Source organism: Schistocerca piceifrons, chromosome 1 (genome assembly GCF_021461385.2).
Source record: "Schistocerca piceifrons isolate TAMUIC-IGC-003096 chromosome 1, iqSchPice1.1, whole genome shotgun sequence".
NCBI lineage: Eukaryota > Metazoa > Arthropoda > Insecta > Orthoptera > Acrididae > Schistocerca > Schistocerca piceifrons.
In genome coordinates, this window is record NC_060138.1 from 887447188 (window position 1) to 887473782 (window position 26595).

A 26595-nucleotide genomic window follows, 5' to 3' on the forward strand; every position below is an offset into this window, starting at 1 on the left:
GTGGTGTTAATAAGACAAATGGATCACCTGGAATTCGTGGTAATTTTAAGTCTACCATTAATACTCAAGCTAATGTAGATCAGTATCTCATTCCTAAATCACAGGAAGTGTTGGCTAACTTGGCTGAAGGTCATCATTTTCGTAAGATAGATCTCGCAGATGCTTATTTTCAATTGCCTATAGATGAACAGACAAGACACTTTTTAGTGATTAATACACAATTCGGCATGTGTCATTATAATATATTGCCATGGCATTGTGAGTCCTCCCCTAATATTTTGTAGATACCTTGAGCAACTTGTCCAAAGTATGCCCACTTGTGTTGGTTATTTATGACTTGCCATTTACCAGGGCCATGCGGAAGCAGCACTTTCAAAATCTACAGTTTGAATTGCTCCAAGCCGATGGTTTGTGTTGTCACCTTGACAAATGGAGTTTCTTTGAGACAAGTGTAAGGCAGAGTTAATTATTATTCAAAATGCATTCCCAATGTAACATAGTTATCCTCTGTATTGAATCAACTTGGGGGGGGAGGGATAATAATAATAATTCGTGTGGTCAGAGACATCTCACAGAAAGTGCCTTACCTTAGCCCCTTGTTTAGCAACCTTCAACTTGAGGAACTACTTAACACTTGGCACTATTGCATCAGCTTGTGGCATTGGTGCAGTGCTGACAGCACAGAACAGTGCATTGCATTTTCATCTTAAACATTAAATAGGTCACAACAAAATCACCCACAAATAGAGAAAGTGGAGTTGGCTATCAAATGTGGTATCAAGAACTTGCCCATATGTCTCTATGGTACTAAGTTTCACCTGATCACTTTTCACAAATCTCTCATTTCGCTATAGACACCAATTAGTGACACACTTGATGAATTCCCAATTATGACATGCAAAGTAGCAAGAGAAACATGCTGTGATCAGCTATTCCACAGGGTGATGTCTGCTGTACAGTAGGGCTGGGCAGAGAATCTGCCTAATGGTGCAGACCCTGCTTGGTACGCAAATTTTTCAATATGACACTAGTTTGATGCAGTTGATGGAGTCTTATTGTCTGCCATGGACAAATCTGAATGCTAGGAACTTCAATAAGGATTAGTACAGTGTTTCAGCACTTTGCCATGCCTTACTTGTTGATTTTGCCAGACTATTCCGAAGAGGAATATAGTTCCTAGTGACTAAATCGCAAACTTTCCCTTGTCATTGGCCCACAGCATGTATTAGTTTGAAGAAAGAGATATTACACAAATTATTCAAAGTTTTTGCTGCTTTTGTATTGACATATTAATCCGTTGTATGTCAATCACATCAAGCTCATTTCGGCATTTTTGCCATTGTCAAGTGATCTGCAATGATGGTGCAGTTTTTCATAAAAATGTATGACAAAAGTTTGCTGGTTACATGCATAGCATACCATAGAATTATATGGCTTATGTATATGTTTAATAGTTACTTGTTTTACATCTCAGATGTTATGATGTATATTACATATTTCATCTTGGACTGTCTTTATGATACTCTCTCATTGCTATTGGTCATGTTTATAATAGTATTTATATAGTACTTATATATGTTAGACAGTGTTCTCCAATAATGCTTGCACACTAGGGCGAGAAAAGTCATAGGATAGTGATATTCACAGTCACAGATGGTCTTAATATCGCATACACAAGGTATGAAAGGGCAGTGCAGTGGTGGAGCTGTTATTTGTACTCAGGTGATTCATGCGACAAGAATTCTGATGTGATTATGAGCACAGAACTGACAGACTTTGAATGTGGTATGGTAGTTGGAGCTAGTGTACAGGACATTCCATTTCAGAAATAATTAGCTGAATTCAGTATTCTGAGATCCACAGTGTGAATAGTGTGCAGAGAATGCCACATTTTAAGCATTACCTCTTACCACAGGTAATGCAGTGGCTGATGGCCTTCACTTAATAACTGAGAGCAGTGCATAGAGTTTGGGATGTACGACAAATGTATCCATTAGGACAGTGCGCTGAGTCTGTGGCAACAGATGACTGATGTGAATGCCTTTGCTAACAGCACGACATAGCCTACAGTGCCTGTCCTAGGCTTGTGACAACCCTAGATGACTGGAAAACTGTGGCCTAGTCAGATGAATCCTGATTTCAATTGCTAAGAACTGATGGTAGTGTTCGAGTGTGGTGCAGAACCCATGACACCATATTTTCATGGAATAGGCTGGGTCCGCTGGTCCAACTGAACCAATCATTGACTGGAATTCGTAATTGGTTTGAAGAACATTCTGGACAGTTCAAGCGAATGATTTGGCTACCCATATTGCCCGACAAGAATCCTATTGATCATTTATGGGACATAATTGAGAGATCATAAAGCTTTCTAGACTTTTTTGTGCTTTAGTTATTTTTGTTCATTTAGAATTTCATTTGAATATGCAACTGTATGCATATAAATTTCCAGTTCCTCTAGAATGTTCATTGTATGTTTTTTGGATAACCTGTCTAGAATTTTTACTGCATTTTCTATTTTTCTGCTTTGTGCTTTTGGGTTGTAGTTGCCTGTAAAATGTAAACTGATTGCTCTCACAGTCCCGGATGTGTTCTGTAAAACTTATTCTGACAGTTCTCCCTGTTTGTTTCATGTAAAATTTGCTAATAGGCTAATAGAAGTACAACAACCATGTAGCAGATATGCACCACTACGTGAAATCACATCACTGTTCAAATTTTTGAATGTGTAAAAGACCTCACGTATATAGAGTTCACAGATGTCATAATAGAGCTGCTTAGCGAAGGCCTCAAATGTAATGTAGAGCCTCAACACTATAATGTGGCTGTGTAATGCCTAATGGCTAGAACTAAGGTTGCAAAAGACATGGCTATATTGTCAGTACAAGGACAAAATGACCTCACAGTAAAAATAGCAAAACTTAAAGCAACAGAAATACAAAATAGAAAGGCCTCAATAGAAGTACATACAATGAATGTAACACTCAAAAATATAGATAATAAACTGATAATATGTAATGCAATAATAGTGAAAGCAGACAAGAATAATAATGCAATCATTATGAAAAATGAAAATTATCTAGAAAAGATATCTAGTATCTTTAAATATAACAACATCACAACCATACAGGAGAACCCTAGTAGTGGATTTAATGAAAAACTTAAACAAACAGTTTAAAAATATGTAGTCTTCACAGGTTGAGAAAAGGAAACTGCTTTGATATAAATGCCAGAACCCTATCTGTATGTGCAAAGATAAAGAATCAATTCCAATCCATCCAGTAATAAACTGCATTGATAGCCCAACGTATTTTCTCAGCACCAAACTGAATACACTGATAACCAAATTACATACACAATAAAAAAATTACAATAAAAACTAAAGTGATAGAAATGTCAGAATAAGGTTCAAAGAAGGCACATGGGACTGTTAGAGCAATCAGTCTGCATTTTATTTACAGCTGTGAAACCAAAAATACAAAGCAGAAAAAATAGAAAATGCAGTAAAAATTCTTTCTAGGGTACTGAAAGGACATATAATGAATATCCTGGAAGAAATGGAAATTTCCACCCACACAGATGTGTACCCAAATGAAATTCTAAATGACCAAAATGACCTAAAGTGTAAAAAAATAAAGATAAATGATAAATTTTCAACATTTCACAACACTTAAAAGACAATAGGATATTAAACACGAATACCTTTGTACAAGGAACAAAAAAATTATAGTTATACTATATTTGTAATGTACTTATCGCTGATTTCCTGTGAATAAAATTCATTATAAACATGTAAGTGTCACTAGAGAAAACCGTCAAACATATATAAATACCATTATAAACATGACCAATAGCACTGAGAGATAATCAAAAAGATGCCCCAGGATGCAATATGTATTATACATCATAACATCTGAGATGTAAAACAAGTAACTATTAAACATAGACATAAGCCATATAATTCTGTGTTATGTTATAGATATAAGCAGTGCACTTTTATGGAGGAAAGTTCACAGATACTCGAGCTTCGCACTTAGGCCGTAGCTTGCTCCAGTGGAAGGTGCAGCCGCAGGCATGTCAAGTGGATCTGTCCAGTGATGCAGCACTGTCTGTAATAACATAGCCCTGCACTGATATGGCAATTCTTTCTATTCTATGAAGCCTTCGATACACACCATTGATAGTAGAATGATTGACCTCACCTTTGTTTACATTTTTTATTGGGATCATTTCCTGGATGGCATACACATGCTTACAATGGCTTTCACTATGCAGTGGACTTTGCTTCCAGCTAGCCATTCATCTTTTGAATTCAGCCGCCATCGACCACAGGAATTGATGTTTGTTCCACGGGTCTCTGCATCACCAGCAGAGTGGGTAATCATGAACTGTGTTCTACCTATATCAGTTAGGTTATAAAAAAGTTATGATTTGTTAATAAATATGGGATAAAAATAAGAGAAAAAAATATGTTGCTACCAACAAAATTCAAACCAACATCTTTATGGGTTAGGTATGAGGACTAATGGTAGGAAGTGAATATTTAGTTTTTATTGACATAAACATCTTACAACAACAGTTAAGCTCATAGTGACTACCCAGTGTGACCCATCAGCCTCAATGTGTGATTCACAACAGTATATAATATTTCACCACACACTCTCAAATGTTCTTGATTTAAGTTGTTTGATGAAAAGGGTTCTTCAGTTTCTACTGGATTTTCGAACTGCGAGTTCGTGTCAATTATGATGTTCTGTTACATTACCCTCTGGGAGTGTTTTTGAAGTTTGACCTAATGGGCAGAGGGTATTGAACAGTGTTTTCGTTTCTATGGCAGGTAATAGAAAGACTAACAGACTGAGTTTTGGAGATAATGAAAGTAATAAATTGCATAAAAATGAAATAATTGACAGTCACCAGCCTAATTAGGGATAATACTTTGAAACAATAAGTTTGAAGAAAAATGAACATGGATTGCTGAAGTGACTTTCATTAATACTCCTTTTAAATAGTGCAATGGATACACACAACTAACAAACTATGCAGTGGTTAGCAGTAGATAGCTTTTAAACAAACCAGCAAACGTAGAGAAGTAAATAATATTTCACTCATAGTAATAAAAATTACTATTGCAGTGATTAATTGATTCAGTACTAATTCAGCATTAAGAATTACTTAAAACACACTGGACTCAAATTGGGCATGGAAAGAGTTCTGATTTCAGCTAATATATACATACCACAAATGAAATTATATAATCCTACACCTATCGTTATTATGCCTTTGTTATTAGCAATGTCGCAGATTTCTTTTAATAGCTACGAAAAATGCAATTATCTTTCAATTTGAGAATAGATTACTGTGGGAACCCGTAAACTGTTAATTTCTGTACATACAAACTCTGTAATTATTTCAGACACCAACTGCAATTTAATAACATTAAATTTTTAGCCCCACTTGCTATGTTTTAATGCTTTAACACAAGTTAGTCAAATAGTAAGGTCAACCAATTTCAGGAAATAGTTCATAAAACTAATCAATGCAAGTTACTTTTCACCATAGTCCAATATATATGCCTTTCTCACCACCTGTGAAGTGTGAAAAACATTCAAATATTTTAGCACTGAACTTTAGCACCTTTAGTGCAACAACAAACCATTATATTTTCAGAACTAGGATGCTTGGTTATCTGTACGTTAAGGAAAGGACCCTGCATTGGTTTGTGATTAGGACAAAATTTAAGGTGCAAACACAGTTTTATGTCACTGGAATTATTTAAAAAAAAAAAAAACACGTCAATATTCTGGTCCGTACTGTGATACATATCTGAATTCCTACAGTTGGTAGAGCAGTGGCACAATAGTGGTGGCAAGCATGTGGCGGCTAAGTGGTCCCATGCTCTTGGAGTTGAATGCTCTTTATAAATTCTTCTTGGCGACGTATTTCCTTCATTTCAGACCGATTCCATGATAACAAGAGCACCCATACACCAGCCAAATGCCTCACTTGGCACCTGTGTTGTTAACAGTACAGCATCTAGTCACTGACTGTGTAATGTGCTCTCTCTCTTGCTGCCCAGATTGACTGCCAGATCCACCTTTTCCCACGTGCCATGCCCCTTCTGTAGCAGAGCGGGTTCCCTAGATCTTTTAAGTTACATTATACAATTTTCCTAAGTATGAACCAGTATTCAAATTACAAATTCTCTTTTATAAACAGACATAATTTACAAAATTTCATTATTTTTAAACATCTTTTAAGTTTTTATATTACATATATTACACACATCAACTTTCCTTCCACAACTCAATGAACTTAATCAGTAAAGAACAACTACTTCATAGTTATGTACACATAATTGCATTGTATAAACTACTTACAATCGATACTGGTGTTACAAAGTGACTTCATGTAACTTCAGGGCTAACATGCCATTGTAGTGAGATCCTGTGATCACATGAGCTATGAGACAGGACCTCTCTTCCTATACAATAAAGGGGTATTGATGGTTCAGGTGTCCAGACATTGGTATTAAAAAGGAATGGTATGGTGTTGTGTTGAAACCACATCCTTTCACAGGCGACAGTTACAGTCTTCAAAAACTATAGTAGTACATATGGAATGAACACCAGTTAAAATACATACTGTAAATGACCAGGCAGTCCTATTCTTGTAGAATTCCAGCCCACAAGTTAGTAGAGAATCGTTATTGGCGGTCTGAGATGAGTGTGTCGATATTTTCACTGTTCCAGGAATGACTAATGTGACAGATGGAAACACCATCACAGTTGAAAAAAGCCTCAGCTGTGAACAGGATAATCCGTTGACAGAACTTTGTTCAAAATCATTTGGTCTCATTGATTGCACACATTGTTTATGATAGCACTGGAATTGCTGCATCTAAGTGTGCATTTTACACGCAAGCTAAATGCTTATTGAAGAAGATGAAGACGCTTCTCACACATGATCTGATATCATCTCCTGATTTTCTGTTGTGTGAAAATTTTTTTGGCCAGCCGTGCATGGCTTAAACAACTTTGTTTCTTTTAAGTTTCCTTCAACACTGATACATTTCTTACAATTGGGATGATGTGTATTGCAAAAATCTTCAATCTCCGTTTGTTGAATTTTCTGGTCTCAACATCCAGCTGCACCGTACATTAAATGTCTCTACAGGTTCCTTTAACAATTAATGCACATTCTCTGATACCAAGTCAAGAACTATAAACAGTGATAAACTGCATCACTTACATCACAAATAACTGTGTTTTGTTTTTCAATTTAGCGCCACCAATTTAGATTTGGCAGGTAGATTTTTGCTCATTCAAGACCTTATACTGCCTGAAATATTCATTGCTGACTATTGGTTCCTGTTTTCAAAATACTCAGTTTAGAATCCTATACCATCTGTATAATTTTAACTTTAGTAGATGTGGAACACACACAAATTGTAAGAATTCAAAGGATGATTGTAGTATATATGACATCTGGATTGTGTTTGGTAGATAATGGGTAGGAAAAGGGAAAAGAAATCACATTATTGTTTGGCCAACTCTGGCATTACTCTGACCAATTTTGGCATTACTTTTTACCAATTTTGTGTTGCTATCTTGCCAATTTTTGTGTTATTGTATGATTGCTTCTTTTTCAAGTATGTTTCTTATTTTTTTCTTATTTATTTGTCAGTGTTATGTGGAAAATATACCTATCAATTATATTAAATTTACAAATGTTACACATCTCATTTATTTCAATTATTGAAAACAAAAACATTTGCTTTAAATATAGTAAATCTAATCAATTAAAGAACAGTTAACTCTCAGCAAAACACAGTTGAAAGTTTTTCAAAAATAGCATTTCCGTAACTTCCAAGTGCTTCTGAGACATGCTTCCTATCCCTTCAAAATATCTACATTCCAGAGCCATACCATTCCAGGCTCTTTACCATGTCATTATTAATAGAGTGTATTGGTATGTGGTCTGACAATATGGGCACAAAATGTAATTACAGAACAACTTCCTTCGTTACTCTCAGCACAGAGAGTGACACAGAACTACTGAGAATTGACTTGATAATGTGCGCATAGCAACGTATATAGACACCAAAGGTAATTACACAGTGGTAAAATTTGAATCCCACAGAGTCCATCATCTAGGGTTGAAACAAAGACCTAGAAGTGTGAACACAGATGTTCATGAATCTGTGACCTTAAGATTTGATGGTCTAGTTTGAAACAGCAACCCAGCAAATTAGTGTTTTCTTCACTTCTCCTAACTACAGGGTGATTGTAATCAAACTTTTGCTACTTGAGCCAGTGTAGATGGAAAGCTGTTTACTGTTTCAGTATCCAACTTTATAAGAATGTTGTTCAGACTGTGCACTGCAGGATTTGCATTGTTAGTAGTGTTAGTGTCACAGCTAGCCATTAGGTGCTGGTAGTGGTGAGGAACTCTGACCTCAAGGACTAAGGACATGCAGCCTAAACAGCACAAGTTACTGTGATATGCCTTGCACACATGTGATCTCTTCTCTATGGGAGAGAGGTGCTTTGGACTCACCCGTTTTGATGCATGGCAGAGGTCCAATCTCATTGTTCGTGAGGTCACTCGGTTACTCCATAACACATTCAGAGAAACTGAATTACTGGCCAATCGTTGCGAACTGTGTGGCCACTAAGATCACCAGATTTGAATCTGCGTGATTTCTGGCTGAGGGGTTCTCAAGGATTGGGTTTATCAACAGATACTAGCACACATTTGAGGTTGAAGATGAACATAGAGATGGAGGTAGCCAACATAACATGGGCAGCAGTAGGGCAATCTCTGGTGCAGTTCCAAGCTGTCATCAGTGGAGCTGGTCTTTACATTGAGCAACATTTGTGATGTGGGACATAAATGTGGTATGCAATTAACAGATGTTACCCTCTCAAGTGGAAATTAAAATTTGTTTCTTTCAGTGCTTTTTTCATTATTTCTTTTCTGCATGTCCTTACAAAGTTTCATTGTCCTACCATCACTTGTTTTTCATGGGAGCCCTTTCAAGTAGCAAAATTTTAGGTTTAAACACCCAGTATTTGTCTCTTGATGTTTTTCTGGTTTCATCACCAAAAATTCTCTTTCTGACACTAATGAATCCATCTTCAAACTTTTTAAACTTTCAATAGGGGAAAAGTTTTATCCTCATCACATTTCTCGTCACTTTTGCACAACAAATCTTAATACCAAATGTAGCAGGTTTTGGTGAGCTCTTCAGTGCAATGCACGTATCACAGTACATTAGTATAAATGTGTGAACAACCAGACATGACACTTAAGCTTTGCAAAACTGTAGAGCAAAATATCACCTCCTGGTTTCACTTCTATCAGCCATTCATCGTACTGGGCACAAAATACAACATAAACATATTTTAATGATACAAGAGTTGTTCAGGAAACTAAGGTATGATTCTTATAAAACGCAATTAACAAATGTTACCCTCTCAGGTGGAAATTAAAATTTTTCAAAAAGCTATTTTTATTTAATTCTTTACAAGTATTTTCTATTTTTCTATTATTTTTCATGTTTGTTTAAACATATGTCATAATGTTCTAAAAACTTTCATATCCGTCAGTCATAGATGTGTACCACCAGTGAGGATAACCAGTCTTTCACTGCTTCTTTCACCTAGTCTTCTGTTGTGAAGTACTTCCGAACAAGAAACTTCGTTAGGTAATGGAGCAAGTAAAAATCGCATGGCGCCAAGTCTGAAGTCTGAACTGTACAATGGGTGGTCATTCTGTTTCTTCCCAAAAGATCTGATAAGATTTTTGATCCAGACGCCAGAAAGCCACATCGCTTATTCTGTATTGCGTGTCGAAGTTTAGTCAGAGTAGCACGTTAAGTGGCAGCATTTATTGTTGTTCCTTGTTGCATAAACTTGATGAACAAGACTCCAAAAACACAGTTGCTGTAACCTTGTGTGTTGAAGTTGTGTGCTTGGCTTGATTTTGACTTTTGATGTCGTGTGGCACTATCCCAGTGACTGATGTTTAGATTCTAGGGTCATATGGGAAACCCAAATCTCATCCCTGTGACAATTTTCTATAAAAATTGATCACTGTGCTTATGATATCAGTCCAAGAAATCAAGAGCACAAACCATTCTTTCCATTACGTGTATCTCAGTAAGCATCCTGTGGACCCAGTGTACATACAGTTTGTGAAATTGCTGCTTTTCAATATTGTGCTGAGTTGTTCTACCCACAGTCAGAAATCCCCAATGTAAAGTTGAAATTGTGAATCACTGTTCTTCACAAATCTTTTCGCCCATGGCTTTGACCAGCTCTTCTGAGATCACTGATAGTCAGCCTAATCGCGGTTCATCGTGCACTTTTTACTGTCCATCCTTGAAAACTCTCATTCACTCATGCACTTTGCTGTCACTCATTGCATTAGGGCTATACTGCTCACTTACCTGTTGATAAATTTCTGTTGCTGCAACAATCCTTGCTGTTAAAAACTGAATCACCGACCTTACATCAGAGTCAGTGGGCTATTTCATTGATTAAAAAATTTTGAACTGACACTGTCAGTGGCATGCTGTGACGGTACCAATGCAAATGGTGTCATATGGCAAGCAAGGCATCCCAGGTGTTGGTGTGCTTGTGTGTTTCAGTGTCCACATGACATTCAATTACCAATGCTGATTCAGACCTTATTTCTGAACAACCCTTGTTCTACAGGACACTGAGAATGTTTGTTCCAATATTTATCCAATATTATTTGTATTGTTTTTCGTGATGGAGTCTGTGGTGACAGCTTGATCTTAAGTGTAGCTCCAGATCTGATTGAATGATACAAACAAACCTACATGCATCTTGTTGATTTACCAGCAAATGAAACGAGAAGCATTTGATGGTTTTTACAGTCCTGCTCATGCAGTAAAAAAATATGAAGTTTATTAATCCAAGGCACTGAAGAGCTTTAGAAAATGTGTGATTTTTGTTACAGTATGTTTTGCAAATGTATTGGCAAATGTGATGTAGGAAAATAATACTGTTAATGGCTGATGTTATATGTAGGCCATCAGTCCATTACACAAGAAATGAATAGTCATTTCAATGTTGTATGTGAACATCTACCTGGAGAAAGTAGTCAGGATCCCATTTCAACATTAAATAACAGCCAGTTATCATATGCAAACTTATCATTTCCCAAGCAATAGGTCCTGCAAAAACTGGTTGGAATGTAACAGAATAGGACTTAAACTGTCATGTGAACTGGTTGTATAGCTCAAATTCAACATTATTTTCTGAAAAAAACAAGCTTGCTCATGAAGCATACTTACACATGTTTTCTGTGGGACTGTTTCTAAATCATTAATTGCTTCTATGATAATGTAATAAATTAGATTTAATGTAAACATGATTAGTCTTAAACTGTGAACATCATAGTAAATGCTTTTATTTTGGTAATCTGTAAGAATAAAAATTATTAACACACTTACAGAGTATCTAATAGCTGCAATTCAGTAGTTCACATGGGTACGTAACTGATAATGAATCACACATCTTGCATCTCATGCATGCCCATTGCCTGCAATAGTTTCAGGGATGCCTAATGCTGCTTTGGTAATTGTACAGCAGCTCCGCAGTTTGAAGGGTGTGGAATGTGACCTTGTGGAGCGTTCTCAGATTGTGCCTCGCTTATAGTGTCTGCAAGTGAAGTTTGTTGAGCATCTCCATAAAACTCTTGTACACTATAAACAATGTCTTCATTGGATCATCTATCCCCCCCTTCTCTCCCTCTCTCTCAATCTCTCTCGTATTAATTCAACTTGGCAAGGGTCACAGACTATGAACAGTATTCAAGAATCAGTATTACAAGCCACTTCTTTCATGGATGAATTAGATTTTTTTAAGATTCTTCCCATGAATATCAGCCTTGCAGCTGCTTTTCCTACAATTTGTGTAATGTGTTCATTCCACTTTAGGTCACTTTGGGAACATTTGCTCACTGTGTTTTTGAGTTTTCTTTACATTGAAGTTGTCTAGTAAATTTTGTGCAGTAGTTTTCAATTGATGTTTCTTATTGTTTCTAGTGAAATATTTCAGTAAAATTTTCATTCACTGTTTTAACTTCGTTGAGTGTTCCAGTGCCTCTTGAATTTTTGGTTTTAGCTAATAAATTGTGTGAAGTTTTGTTGCTATTGGTATTAGTTGTTGTTTAGTAGTATTAATAAAAGTTGTTGCTTTCTTAGAAGGGAGAAAATTTCAAGACCACTATTGTTAGTTTTATAAATAGTTCTACTGGTGTAATGGAACTTAGGTAACATAGACATTCAGTTTTTTTCAGAAACTGTAAAATTGTACTATGAGTGGGCTTTCTCATAGGTTTGTGAGCAGTGGGTTATGATGTGGGATTTGTTCAAAGTATTTTCATTATTTTCATTAGGGGGGGGGGGGGGAGGGATGCAGTGGGGAAGTCAGTGGGCATTCTAGTGAGATCCTCTCTTGGGAATATAGAATATGTAATAGAAATAAGTTGATGGAGGAACAGGAGCATAAGATCTGTGCCCTTCAGGTGCAGTTACAATATGCAAAGGAGGAGCTAGATGGATTGAGGAGGGTGAAGTCTGATGGGAAACGGGAACTGGCAGTTTTCAGGAAGGCAGTTAGGAGTAGGAGGTATTCAGACAGTTTTGGCTTGTGTATGTGAAATAGATTTGATCAATTGTCAGAGTTAAGAGGAGACGAGCCTCTTGTAGCTGTAGGTGCAGGAAACATGCAGCAGTCTTCAGCAGTTAGGAGGCCTAAGTCAGCTGCGAAGTCTAACAGAAAGGAGGAGGTTCTGCTGCTATGTATTTCGCACGGTAGAGGTGTGGGCCACCAGTTCCAGGAAGTGTTGGGGAGTGAGTACCAGGTCGCCAGCATTGTGAAGCCTAGTGCAGGGTTGGCTCAGGTGACTGACAGAATAGGGGAGTTATGCAGGAATTTTATGAAAGAGGATCAGATAGTGATTGTGAGTGGAGGAGGGAGTAGTCTTCATAGGGATGGCAAATATGACGTAGGTCATGACACGGTAAAGATCGCTACTCAAACTGGTGACACTAACGTGCATTTTGTGCAACTGATTCAGCATCATGATGGCCTCATCTTCATGTGACTATTAGGCATGTTAACAAGTGGCTGGAAAGTCACAGATGGCTGAGGGCATGGGTCACATTGCAGTGGTGCCAGTTGAGTCTTTCAATAGATTGGGTTTCACTAGGCATGGCGTGCACATCAATAGGCATGGGAAGGGAAGGCTGGCAGAGCTTATAGGTGGCGTAATGAGTGGTGGTGGGATCACTCGTGGAAAAATTCTCGTAGTAGTTGATGTTAGAGCTGCACCTTTTTTAGATTGAAGTCAGCTGATAGATACACCTGCTTAAAGGAAGTCCCTCTAACTAAGGAATCACCTTCAGAGGAGGTCAGGTATCCAAGTAGAGAAGGAATTAGCATATTTTATCAAAATATAAGAGGTATTAGAGATAAAGTTAGTGAACTGCTTATAGATGTTGACTTTGACATTATTGGTATCCAGAGCACCAGTTAAATAATTTGACAATTCAGAGGCTTGCTTTACCAGGATACAGATTATCTAGCTTTTTTTCAAGGCATTCCTTGCAGAGTGGGGGAGTGGCCATGTATGTAAAAAACAGTATTCCGTTTTGAGTCCGTAGACGTATCACAGCGCTGCACTGAACAGATATTTGAATGTTGTTCAGCAGCAGTACAATTTAGTGAAACTAAACTTCTAATTGTTGTTGTTTATAGGTCCCCTAACTCTGACTTCAGAGCATTTCTGCTCAAGCTGGAGAGGGTTCTTGGTTCACTTAATAAGGAGTACCATAAATTAGTCATATGTGGTGACTTCAGTATCAGTGTTTTATATGATTGTGCAAGAAAAAGGATGTTGGTAGTGCTCCTAAACTCATATGATGTGATGCAGACTGTTTTTTTCAGCTAGGGCGTAGGGGAATAGTAGCACAGCCATAGACACTATTTTTATTCATTCTCCATTAGTAGATGGACATTCTGTTAGTAAAAGGGTGAATGGCCTTTCTTACCATGATGCACAATTTTTAACACTAAAGACTTTTGGACTGAAATAAATGTCACATATAATTACAAACTATTTAGGAAAGCTAATCCAGTGGCAATAGGGAGTTGTTTTAAACATCTTCAAGGAACAAGAGTGGCAGGATGTTTATAGTGCCGACAACATAGATGACAAATGTAATGATTTCCTTAACACATTCCTCATGCTCTTTGAGAGTTGCTTTCCATTAGAAAGTTCTAAATAGGGTACTAGCAGTAAAAGGCAGCCTGGGTGACTGACCAGTGGGATAAGGATATCATGTAGAACAAAGTGGGAATTATATCACAATGTTAGAAGTTGTCACAATCAACTTATAGTAGCTCATTACAGAGATTATTGGAAGGTGCTTAAAATGTTATTAGGGAGGCAAAGAGTGTGTGGTATGTAAAAAGAATAGCTAATTCACAGGATAAAATTAAAATAATATGGTCAGTTGTGAAGGAAGCTTTGGTCAGCAACACAAGGTCGATGGTATAAAGTCAGTTCGTAGTAAAAATATTTCTGTTACTGATAGGTTAGATACATGTACAGTATTTAACAATCATTGCTGGTGAGTTAAATAAAAACTTAATAACTACAGGAAATGATATAACTCTGTTGGAAAATGCCTTTCTGAGACTGATGTCAGAAATACTCCTTGTGATACTGGTAAGGGGTAGGGGGGGGGGGGGGGGATGGAGTCAATTATTAAATCACTGAAGACTAAGGACTCTCATGGATATGATGGAGTGCCTAGTAGAATATTAAAGTACTCTGCTGCACATGTTAGCCCTGTACTTAGCTATATTTGTAATTTTTCCTTTAGGAGTGATCAGTTTCCTGAATGATTAAAGTACTCAGTAGTAAAGCTGCTTTATAAAAAGGGAGAAAGAGGTAATGTACACAATTTTAGACCTATTTCTACCCCATCACTGTTTGCTTAAGTTATTGAAAAGGCTGTGTATGCAAGGATAATTGATCATTTTATATCACATAATTTGCTATCAAATGTATGCTTCAGCTTTAGAAGTCGTTCAACAACTGGAAATGCTATATTCTCTTTTCTCTGTGAGGCATTATATGGATTAAACAAAAGGTTTCGAACACTAGGCGTATTTTTTGATTTAACTAAGGCATTTGATTGTGTTGATCACAAAATATTGCTCCAGAAGTTGGACCATTACAGAATACAGGGAGTAGCTCACAACTGGTTCACCTCTTACTTTAACAACAGACAGCAAAAGGTCATTATTCACAATGTTGATAATGGCTGTGATGTGAAGTCTCAGTGGGGTACGGTCAAATGGTGCCCCCAGGGATCAGTGTTGGGGCTATTATTGTTCCTTTTTTTATATAAATGAGATACCATCTAGTATTACAGTAATTCTAAAATATTTCTGTTTGCTGATGGTAATAAAGGATGTTGTGTGCAACATTGGCTCTGTTTAAAATTGTACAGTTCATGACGTAAGGTCATGGCTTGTAGAAAATAAACTAATGCTAAATCACAGTAAGACTCAGTTTTTACAGTTTCTAACACACAATTCAATAAAACCCGACATTTTAATTTCATAGGATGGGTATATGGCTAGTAAAACTGAACAATTAATATTTCTAGATGTTCAGATAGATAGTTACTGTCGTGGAAAGCCCATGTTCAGGATTTTGTTTATAGACTTAATGCTGCCATTTTTACTGTTTGTACGGTTTCTGAACTAGTCTTCTTTGTTTATTTTGATTCACTTATGTTGTATGGTATTATATTTTGTGGTAACTCTTCCCATTCTAAAAGGATATTTTTGACTCAGAAACGGGCAGTTCGGGCAATAAGTAGTGTAAGTTCGCAAACCTCTTGTCTAGCCCTGTTCACTAGTCTGGGTATTTTGACATTGCCTTCTCAATATATATATTCTTTACTTTCATTTCTTGTTTACAATATCAACTTATTCCCAAGAGAAGCAGGTTTCACTCAGTTAATACTCTGCAGAAATCGAATCTGCATTTGGATTGCACTTCTTTGACTCTAGTGCAGAAAGGTGTGCAGTATACTGCTGCATTCATTTTCAGTAATCTACCACAAGAATACAAAAATCCTAGCAGTAATCCACACACTTTCAAATCAAAACTGGAGTGTTTCCTCATGGGTCACTCCTTCTATTCTGTTGAGAACTTCCTTGAAAAATTAAGCTGTTTCTTATGTTGTATTGTTGATTGCGTTTACCTAAATGTATGGCTTGACTTTTTTGGGTTCATAAATATTTTATTTTATCTTTTATTACTTTTATGTTGTAATTTCATGTACTGAGACATTCCATGACCTTGGCAATTTGCTCCTCAATTTAGTCCTATGGAACTAGAAGTGTAAATAAAAATAAATAAACAAACTGCTACACACAGATATTTATGGTTGTTACTGATGACAGTGACCTATTCTAATGGTGTAATTGAACAGTAATTGGGGCTCTTCACCTCTTTATGCCCAATGTGTTAAATTTATTTATGTGCAAGGTCACCTGTCAGTCCCTGCACCAGTTATCGATCTTTCACAGGTCTTCTATGATTTTGTTACTGTCTTCTGGCATTGCAACCTTTCTGTAGACAACAGCATCATCTGGGAGCAGATTCAAGTGATTTCCAACATTAACAACGTAATCACTCATGCATATTGTAAACAGTAATGACCTTATAACATTCAATTTCTGTACTATCAAAATAACCTTTATGTACGTCAGTTTCGTTCCAATAAGCATAACGTTTTGCATTCTGTCTGATCATATGTCTTGAATCTAGCCACAAATTTTGTCAAATATCATCCTGTATTTTGTTCACAAAATGACAGTGTGGAACTGTTATGAATGCCTTCTGGTATTGTGAAATGTTACCAGGCCAGCCATCTTCAATTCTTTTAATGATTTCTCACTATTCTCAAATTATCGTATATTTGCGGGATAACAGTGTGAAATGAACTTGAAATCATCATCTTAATGACCTGCCAACAATACGTCAAGTGTATTTTGGTGTATGCTGGATTTTTTCTGCAGCAAAGAATAATGCCATTCTTTCATGATTTATATTCTCATGTTCTGTCACAGTTTCCCTTTCTCGTGATTTTATACAACACCACTTCAAGTTCTACAAAACCTGAATTGTTGTTCTATATTTTGGTTTGTGTGCTGTAGTTTCTTCTTCACAGCTATTAGTGTACAATAAGAATTTTTTTTAAACTGTACCAATATAGCCCACCCACATATGGTGGCTTATCTACAGTTACGAGTATTCCATTGTCCAATGTGCTGAAGGTCTCACAAAGGCCTTCACAGAAAGTCAGTACCCACCCTTCCCTCCCTCCCCAAACTTAGTCCACTACCACATTTCCAGTGCCATATCCACAGACAACCCATAATCCTCCCACCACTCTCAAGAATCAATGACATAGGAGCATCCATTTCGCCACCCAGTGTCACCCTGGACTGGAGTAACTGAATCATATCCATCACTCCTTCACCAGGTCATTAATTATCTATCATCTTGCCTGGAAGTGAGGGACATCCTACCGATGATCCTTCTCACCCCACCAAAAGTTGCATTCCATTGCTCACACAGCATCCCTATGGTATCCCAGCTCCTTGCTACAGGGCTTGTATCCTTCTGGAAGATCCTCGTTCAAATCCTGCCCAATTCACGCATCTAGTACATCCTTCTCCAGTCCTGTCACAGGCATATCCTGTACCACCAGAGGCAGGACCATCTGTGAAAGTAGCCATGTCATATACCAGCTTTCCTGCAATTTCCATACAACATTTGATGTGGGCATGACCATAAACCAGCTGACCACCAGACTGAATGGATACCGCTAAACTGTGGCCAAGAACAGAGTTGACCGCCTAGTGCCACAACATGCTGCTGAACACAACATGCATGTGAGAGAGAGAGAGAGAGAGAGAGAGAGAGAGAGAGAGAGAGAGAGAGAGAGAGTGAGTGAGAGAGAGTGTACTCTAGCTCATCAAAGGATGTCTTCTAAAAGCTAACAAAGTTTTCACTCTTTTTTTGTGTGCCTGTTTATAACTCAATGCTTCTGCTACTTAGTGAGTTGTTGCATTTACTACTAAATGAATCACATGCAGAGACATTTATATACTACTGTTGCAGTGCCAAATTAAGTTTCTGATTGATCCTTTACTTCTTGTTAAATTGCAAGCTGAAAAAAGTAAGAGTTCAGATCAAATAATCTGACATTCCCGTAAGGATTTGTAAGGGGTAAAGACAAGTTCTAGTAATGTCGTTCAGAGCTTGGTAATGGAGACCTCATATCTCCAGAAGTGGAATTCTTCTTAGTAAAAAATTTTGGAGAGTTCTGGTTGCAATGTGAGGTAATGTTTATGTGTAAGTGACGATAGATTTGTTTTCTTGTTAATTCCTTTGGTAAAAGGTGGTTAAGGTTTGAAACTAAAGAAAAGGTTTCAATTTCACACAGGACAAGTGTAATATGATCTACCACACAATATAAAATCACAGAACAAATACAAAAAGTGTCTTTAGCAATAGTGCGAAAGACTATGAAAGTAAAGAAAGAACTGAGAACCAAGCTCCGACAATCCACACCCGACAACAATTTCTCAAAAACCTTTACCAACCTAGAGATCACAGAAGCACTGAAAGAAATAAAATGGGTAAAGCGGCTGGTTTAGATGAGGCCTACCCCGAGTTCGTACGGCACCTAGGACCTCGAGCTCTACTGTGGCTAACTCAGTTTTACAATGACATCCAACGATCGGAAACACTACCACCACTATCACCACTATTTAAACAAACCAAGATCGTCGCCATTCTTAAGCCTGGCAAAAATGGAAAGCTCCCAGGGGACTATAGACCTATAGCTCTTCTAAGTGTATGCTACAAACTATTGGAGAGACTTATTCTCAACAGAATAAAACCCATTGCTGAGAATTTCATTCCTATTGAACAAGCCGGATTTAGACCCGGTCGGAGCTGCTGTGATCAAGTATTATCTCTTACCACACATATTGAGAGTGGATTTCAAAGGAAGAAAAAGACAGTTGCCGTGTTCATAGATCTATCGTCAGCATATGACACAGTGTGGAGGGAGGCAATGATTCTTAAACTCCAACGCATTGTTCCTTGCAAGAAAATGCCTACCCTAATCAACAATATGCTTTCAAATAGATTTTTTGAAGTACACCTAGATGGAGAGATAAGCAAGAAATATAGGTTAAATGATTGCCTGCCCCAAGGATCCGTGCTAGCTCCATTACTTTTTAATATATATACATCAGACCTACCACAGACATCTTCTAAGAAGTTTATCTATGCAGACGATATTGCTCTCACATATCAACATCAAGACTTCCACAATTCTGAAAGAATCATTGAGGAAGACCTTATCAAAATGGATGAATATTTCGAAACATGGAGGCTCAGACCTAATACTTCTAAAACCCAAGTCTCCTGTTTCCACCTCAACAACAGACAGGCAAACTATGCACCCCACGTAGAGTTCAGAGGCCAGCTGCTTAACTACAATCCCCTTCCAAAGTATCTGGGAATTACATTGGACCAATCTCTGATGTACAAGGAGCACTTATACAAATGCGCAGCAAAAATCGAAACCAGAAATAATGTCCTACACAAACTCACTGGAAGTAGCTGGGGAGCAAGCACCACAGTTCTCAGAACATCTGCTCTTGCACTAGTATATTCGGTGGCTGAATACTGCGCTCCGGTCTGGCTAAACAGCACTCATACAGCAACGGTGGACACCCAGCTAAACGACACCATGAGGCTCATCTCAGGCACTATTAAACCGACGCCCCACCAATGGCTCCCGGTACTGGCTAACATAGCCCCACCTCATCTAAGGCGAAGATCTGCACTGAAAAGGGAATGGCAAAAGTGCGCTAACAGCCGTGACCTACCTTTACACGAAGACTGCAAGAATCCCAGCCACAGGCTCAAGTCCCGTAAGCCATCATGGAGATTAGGGCAGCAGCTGATCGAGGACAATTATGATATCGACGAAGCCTGGCGTCGGGAATGGGATATGTCTAACACTGATCACCTTAACTTAGTCTCTGACCCAACCGTACGGCCCAAGGGCTTCGGTCTTCCCAGAAAATCTTGGACAACTTTAAATCGTATCCGAACAGGCTATGGTAGATGTAATTACTGGAAGCACAAATGGGGACAGACTGACTCACCCAACTGCGACTGTGGGAATCCACAAACTCTACATCATATCGCAATGGACTGCCCTATGAGGAGATTCCCTGGCACAATGCAGGAGCTGCACCTCCTGGAGGGAGATGCTTCTGGCTGGCTGAGGGACTTGGACATACAACCATGAGTCTGGTCTGCTCTTCTCCTTCTGAAAAATCTATTACTAGATACTATTACTATAATTTCTATGTAATTTTGTGTATTTTGTGTTTTACTTCCTTTTTTAGATCTAATAATTGTTTGTTGCCTGTAACATTGACCATTCATTGTTTTTATACGTTGTTTGTGTTACTACTTACTTACTGCTGTATTCTATTAGCCATACGAAATATATACTAGAGATATCAATTCTGATTAATGTTTTCCAGTTTGAGTATATATAAAATGTTAAACTAAGTCTGCAACATAAATTCCAGTGCCTCCAGAAAAGATATGCGTATTCCAACAAAGTAACTGCTAAAATATTTTGCTCCCCAACTCTGAAATTTCTGCTAAATCTTATTTAGTTTGCACTCCTCCTTGAATACTTACACTCCTACCACAAAAGCCCGTACTCATGACTGCAACATTTGTGTCCTTACATGTAGTTACACTTGACATTTCGGCATTCTTCATTCCTTCCATGTCTCCGCACCCCCCCCCCCCCCCCCCCCCCTTTTTTTTTTTACCCACAGACTAGTATCTCTATTCCTCTCACACTGCTACTATATAAAGCTGAGTTACTTTGATTTCTCATCTAGCATTTGACAAAAATTACAATGAGTCCTTCTTTAACATTTATTTCATTTTTTATGTTTTAATTGTGCTGTAGTGTGTCATTCTACTCACTGTAACTATTACATGTTATTGACTCACTGTTTACTTTCTGACATGCATTTTTGCTTTGGTGAGCAACTTTGACTTCCTTGATATTAATTAGCATTTACTGCCATTTCTTTTTAGATATAATTACCCTTGTCATATATAGCGTTACACCATTTTAGTAATTTTATAACTACTTTTATGTGTTTCAGACTGTAAGTTAAGGTCACATTATTATTATTCACCTTCTTCATGACAGTGTTACTTGATGTTACATTATTTGGATACTTAAACACATTCATTTATAATTTTGACAAACAAGATAATTCATTTTAGACAAACTGTATCAAACTACTAATACATTAGAGAATTTAACTGGAGAAAGTCTTGGTATATATTGTTCTTGTAATTATAAATTTGTGTGGTTTGAGGACAGGTATGCATCAAGCTGCAAGTCTGGTATTTTATTGATATTCCCTAACCACTGATTTAATATTAGGTTTTGACAGTATTGTGTGTGTGAAAAAAAATGCTGTATAGTTCTGATCTGATCTTAAACTGTAAGTCTGACAACTGACTTGAAGAGAGATAGTTGCCATGTCTGAGATATGCAATGACACACTACCTTCCATTGAAGAACTTTTCAGAGCATTGTGAAGGTGTGGTGGTAGGTGCAGAAATACATGTTACCATGTTTTCTTCAGTCATTGTCAAAAGGAGTGAGTGTTATTATTTTAATCTTCCTTATAAGTGAACTGCTGGCATTTTATTACCCTTCTTAAAGTTACCATTAACATTAGTGCTTTTGTTTTCAGTATAGGATACATTATATATGATTAATACTGAAACATGACACTGATGTTGGTTCTAATGGCCTTACATAGTTCTCTTTACAGTATTTTTGTTTTACAGTGTCACGAAAGAAGTTTGCACAGTTGGCCAGAGTTTTTACTCGTCGTAAGAAACGAAGCTCTGCAAAGGCAATTCTTAGCCAAGGTCCTGCACCATCCAGAGATAATTTGCTTTTGAATGCTGAACCCCTCTTAGATGATGATGATGATGATGACATGGATGGGCATGTTGATAAAGAAGCACAGAGTGGTCATGTTTCACCCCAAGTGCGAATAGAGCACCGAGAATAAGGTAGCTAGAATACCTAAAATATTTGAGAAATTTATTAAAATTTTACAGAAGAACTTACAGTGTGTTTGTTTCTCAGGAAGAGTAACATTTATAGTTTGGGCTGTAATGTAACTTTTACACACTTCGCTACCTTCACAGATTAATCATAGGCAACTGCTGCTGGCATATACACACAGTTATTATTATTGGTGTCTCTCAGTTCTTCAGTCGTTCATTTTTAGTTTGTGTTGCACCTTCTGTGCTCACTTATTTCTTATCAAGTTTTTTTTCTAATATTATTACCCATTCTTATGTCCATCCCAGCATCTATTAACTTGTAGGTCAGCATGAGGTTATTTCCCCACACTTCAGTGATAGTTTGCTTCCTGTTATTATTACCTATCCTTCCCACATAAGGATATTGGCTAGAATGACTGGGGCAACCTTCTAATGTGAGACTAATAGTGAAAAAATCCTCTCTACATCCAGCTGTTATTGTTGAATCGGCATAAAGCTAATGTTAAGTGGAAGGTCATTCACATATATAAGGAACAGGAGTGGCCCCAAAAATTGAACCCTGTGGGACTCCCTTTGTGATTTCCCCCAAGTCACTAAAATTTTCTACCTTCCCAACATTGTCTGAATTGTTCAGTGTGACCTTTTGCATTCTGTTTTGCAAGTATGATTCAAACAAGGTGTGCGTAAAACCATCAGTTCCATAAGACTTGAGTTCTTCTAAGAGAGTATCATGATTTATACAATCAAACACTATGGAAATATCACAAAAAATATCAACTGGTAATATATTATCAATTAAGGCTTGTACTATTTGATGAGTGAATGTATAAATAGCATTTTCAATTGAGCAACCTGGAATGCAAACTGTGATATGCTAAGTAAATTGTTTTCACTTAATTGTGTGACTGCTCTTGAGAATATTACCTTTTCAAATGTTTTGGAAAACGGTGTCAGTAAGGAATTTGGATGATAATTATTTAAGTCTGTCCAGTCACCTTTCTTATGCAGTTTATTAATAACTGCATGTTTTAACCTGGATGAAAAAATTCCCTGTGTCAGTGACATACTGCATATGTCACCAAGGACATTACTTATTAAGTTGGAATAACTTTTAAGAATTCTGTTTGAAATTCCATCAGCCCTACAAGAGCTCTTGTTTTTTATATACTGACTGGCTGTCCTGCCTCCCGTTTGACAATGTCCTCCTTAAAATACTACAGTATTTTTTGTAGTATGCAAGTAATGCCTGATCTTCAGTCACTCTGGCCTTTACATAAATTTCACTCTTCCTCTGAAGTGAGATTTTAATTCCCTTAGTTATCCACAGCGTACTTGTTTTTAATGGATTTTCTAGATAACCTTTTTATGTGAGCAGCTTTCAGATATTGACACAAATGACTATGGAATAAACTAAATTTGATATTAGGATCTCTTTCTACATATACCTCATCCCATACCACCCCTTTTAGCTTACTCTGCTTTGCATGAACCTGCCTCAGAGTTTTAAGATGTCGTATTGTTTATTTCCATTAAATGTGCTTCAGATAGTTCATTAGCAAGGTGCACATTAATTGTTTCAGCCTGAGCACTGTCTATAAAAATTTATGAGTAAGTGTCCTACTAGCTTGCTGCACATGAGTTGGAAAGCTGACTACTGAAATTAGATTGAAACACCCAAATAATAATTCTATTTCATTGTTTCTATCCACATCTTTTAAGAAATCTACATTGAAATCTCTACAAACTATTAACTGTTTCTTCTTGTCTGACAGGTAGCTCAATAATGCATCTAGGTTTCTCATAAATAGCTGAATGTTTTGTAGAGGGGATCTGTAGACTGTTATAATTGTCAAAGACGTATTCTGCAGTAACAACTCACAAGCATATTTTTCTTGGTTTTGATCAACACAAAAACTACTTGTTTTAACATTTTTTTCTCTGTGTCCAACTGTTACATATGTTGCAACTCCTTCTTTTCCCATGTTGCGTTCCTCTGAAAATCTGGAAATTAGATTATTCAGCATTTAAAAACATTCTTGAACATTTAAAACTACTTTTTTTTAAGTGTACATTCTTACAAGTTATGAATTTAGGAGTGTTATCCACAATATTACACATTTTAGCCCATAGTATGATCTAATAAAAAGGAATCGTCACTCTTTACAATAACATTTTACTGATCTGTATTTTCTGCACATATTTCACATCACATCACAGAATGGGACAGAGACAGCCACTTTTCATAACTGTAACAATTTTGTTTTGTTGTCTTTGCATTTATAACAATGAGCATATTTGCATTCTGGAACCCACTTACTTCTCAATGGTGATCCCAGATAGCCATGCTCCCAACTGATGAATGTTCCTCAGAAGAGTCTCCTGTTTAACCATGCGTACCATGTGTGCTTTTACCAATTCCAATCTCAGTTGTTTGAGTAATAGCTGCTTGAAATATCCAGTCCTTTGTTTGCTTTGTGTATTACAAATGCACTTATGCCAGCAAAGTTCAACATGGCATAAAATATGTATAATGAAAAGCACCTTTGTTGCCTTCCAACATTATATTCTGAATACATGGCATCAACCACATCTGCTCCACTCTTTGTTGAATTACATAGCATAATAATCTTTGGCTTCTCATTAATCTAATTGTTTGTATGCAATGATGACACCAAGTTTACACACTTATCTCTCTTTGATATGTAGGACATCAATGTGAAATTGTCCCTAAATCTGAATATTTCTCTGTTTTTTGTGAGGCAAGAATTCCAAAGGAATTTGTCTTTTTTTGTGTGTGATGTTCCCCTGAGTGTAAGCTTATAATCTGTATAAAGTTTTCTAGCAAGATTTTAGCTTGTGAGATAATTATCAAGGGTAATTCCTTCCTGTTCACTTCACTGGCTCTGAAAATCTGAGCACAGCCTCCTTGGAAAAAACCTGCAGGTTATTGTCCCACATATACCTCTAAACTTTTTACATAGTATTTTTTTGAATTTGCAAGGTTAAATATTGTGATTTCATACTGTCCATGGAAGGAATGTGCACTTGGAAAGAACAGTGCCCCCAACAAAATAGGAAGATTTCATCCACTGTAAGGTATTCAGTTGTTGTTTAATGCCTTCTGCATTTTTTTTTTTTTTTCCAAATCTCTCTGTAAAATCCTTTTTATGTTCCCCTCTTGTGTGAATATCCAATGTATCACATCTCAAAAGAAAATGAAATCTTTGCAGTGACATACTTTGAGGAAAGATTTTTGTCTCTGTGCCACAAGCGACCCAGAATTCTTCAATATTCGTTTTGCCCCTACAAAGAATGTCATGAATGTACAAAAGACCTCAAAATGCTGTAAACTCCCTTTTTCCCAATTTTCTTGCAGCATTCAGCTCATTTTTCTAAAGAGGTACTACATGATCTGTGTAAGTATTTGTGCTCTGTAATATCAATTCAAGTAAGACAACCAAGTGACGTGGCGCAGTGGTTAGGACACTGGACTTGCATCCGGGAGGACAACGGTTCAATCCTACATCCGGCCATCCTAATTTAGGTTTTCTGTGAGTTCCCTAAATCGCTTCAGGCAAATGCTGGTATGGTTCCTTTGAAAGGGCGTGGCTCACTTCCTTCCCATCCTTCCATAATCAGATGAGACCAATGACCTCACTGGTTAGTCTCTTCCACTAAATCAACCGAGCTAAACCCAATCGAGCAAGTCATCATCAATGAATAGTTTCCAGGCCTTGACAATGGCATTATAATTTCTGGCTTTGCCACTGGCACCGTGCAAATGCTAAATTATATTGTGATATCTGGTATGGACATTTTGGTTGGGAACTTTTTCAGCCATTTAGTTTGTCTGTGTCTCAACAAATAGTAAGGTGATGATTCACTGCAAGAGGGATCCCAACCGAATGCGCTAGTTGCTAGAGAATCTCAATTAGTGTTGGTGAGTGTACCCACATTTCTGACACTAATGACAGCATTGTTTTCACTGCCCAGTTGTTGGCCACTCACATCACTTTCTTTGTAATGATCACATCATCAGTATCACTTTCTAATAACGGTTTTTCAATTTCTTTCATACTTAGTGGACATGGACAAACCATTTTTGAGCAGTTTCATAGCACACAGTCAGTATAACAAGAAAAGTGCAAAAGCAGAAAAAGCTTGTAACGGAAGCAGGGTGTATACGACCCGGGACAACTGGGAGATCCGGGAAAAACCTGGGAATTTTTTCATCCGGGAGAAAACCAGGAAAAACCCTGGAATTTTTTAGAATTCCGGTAATTTTTCATTGTTTTAGTTTTCTGTTCCTTCCCATGAACC

The 26595-nt window shown here is 37.3% G+C and overlaps 1 protein-coding gene across 2 annotated transcripts in view; it reads left to right on the forward strand.

The window, feature by feature from the left end:
* LOC124716854 (CUE domain-containing protein 1) overlaps positions 1-26595 on the forward strand; it is a 216809-nt gene that overhangs the window by 129794 nt on the left and 60420 nt on the right. For both annotated transcript variants that reach the window (XM_047243416.1, XM_047243410.1), the window contains exon 7: positions 22048-22278. In XM_047243416.1, the coding sequence (XP_047099372.1) occupies positions 22048-22277 (230 nt within the window). In that variant the 3' untranslated portion in view covers position 22278. The remainder of the gene's footprint in view (positions 1-22047; positions 22279-26595) is intronic.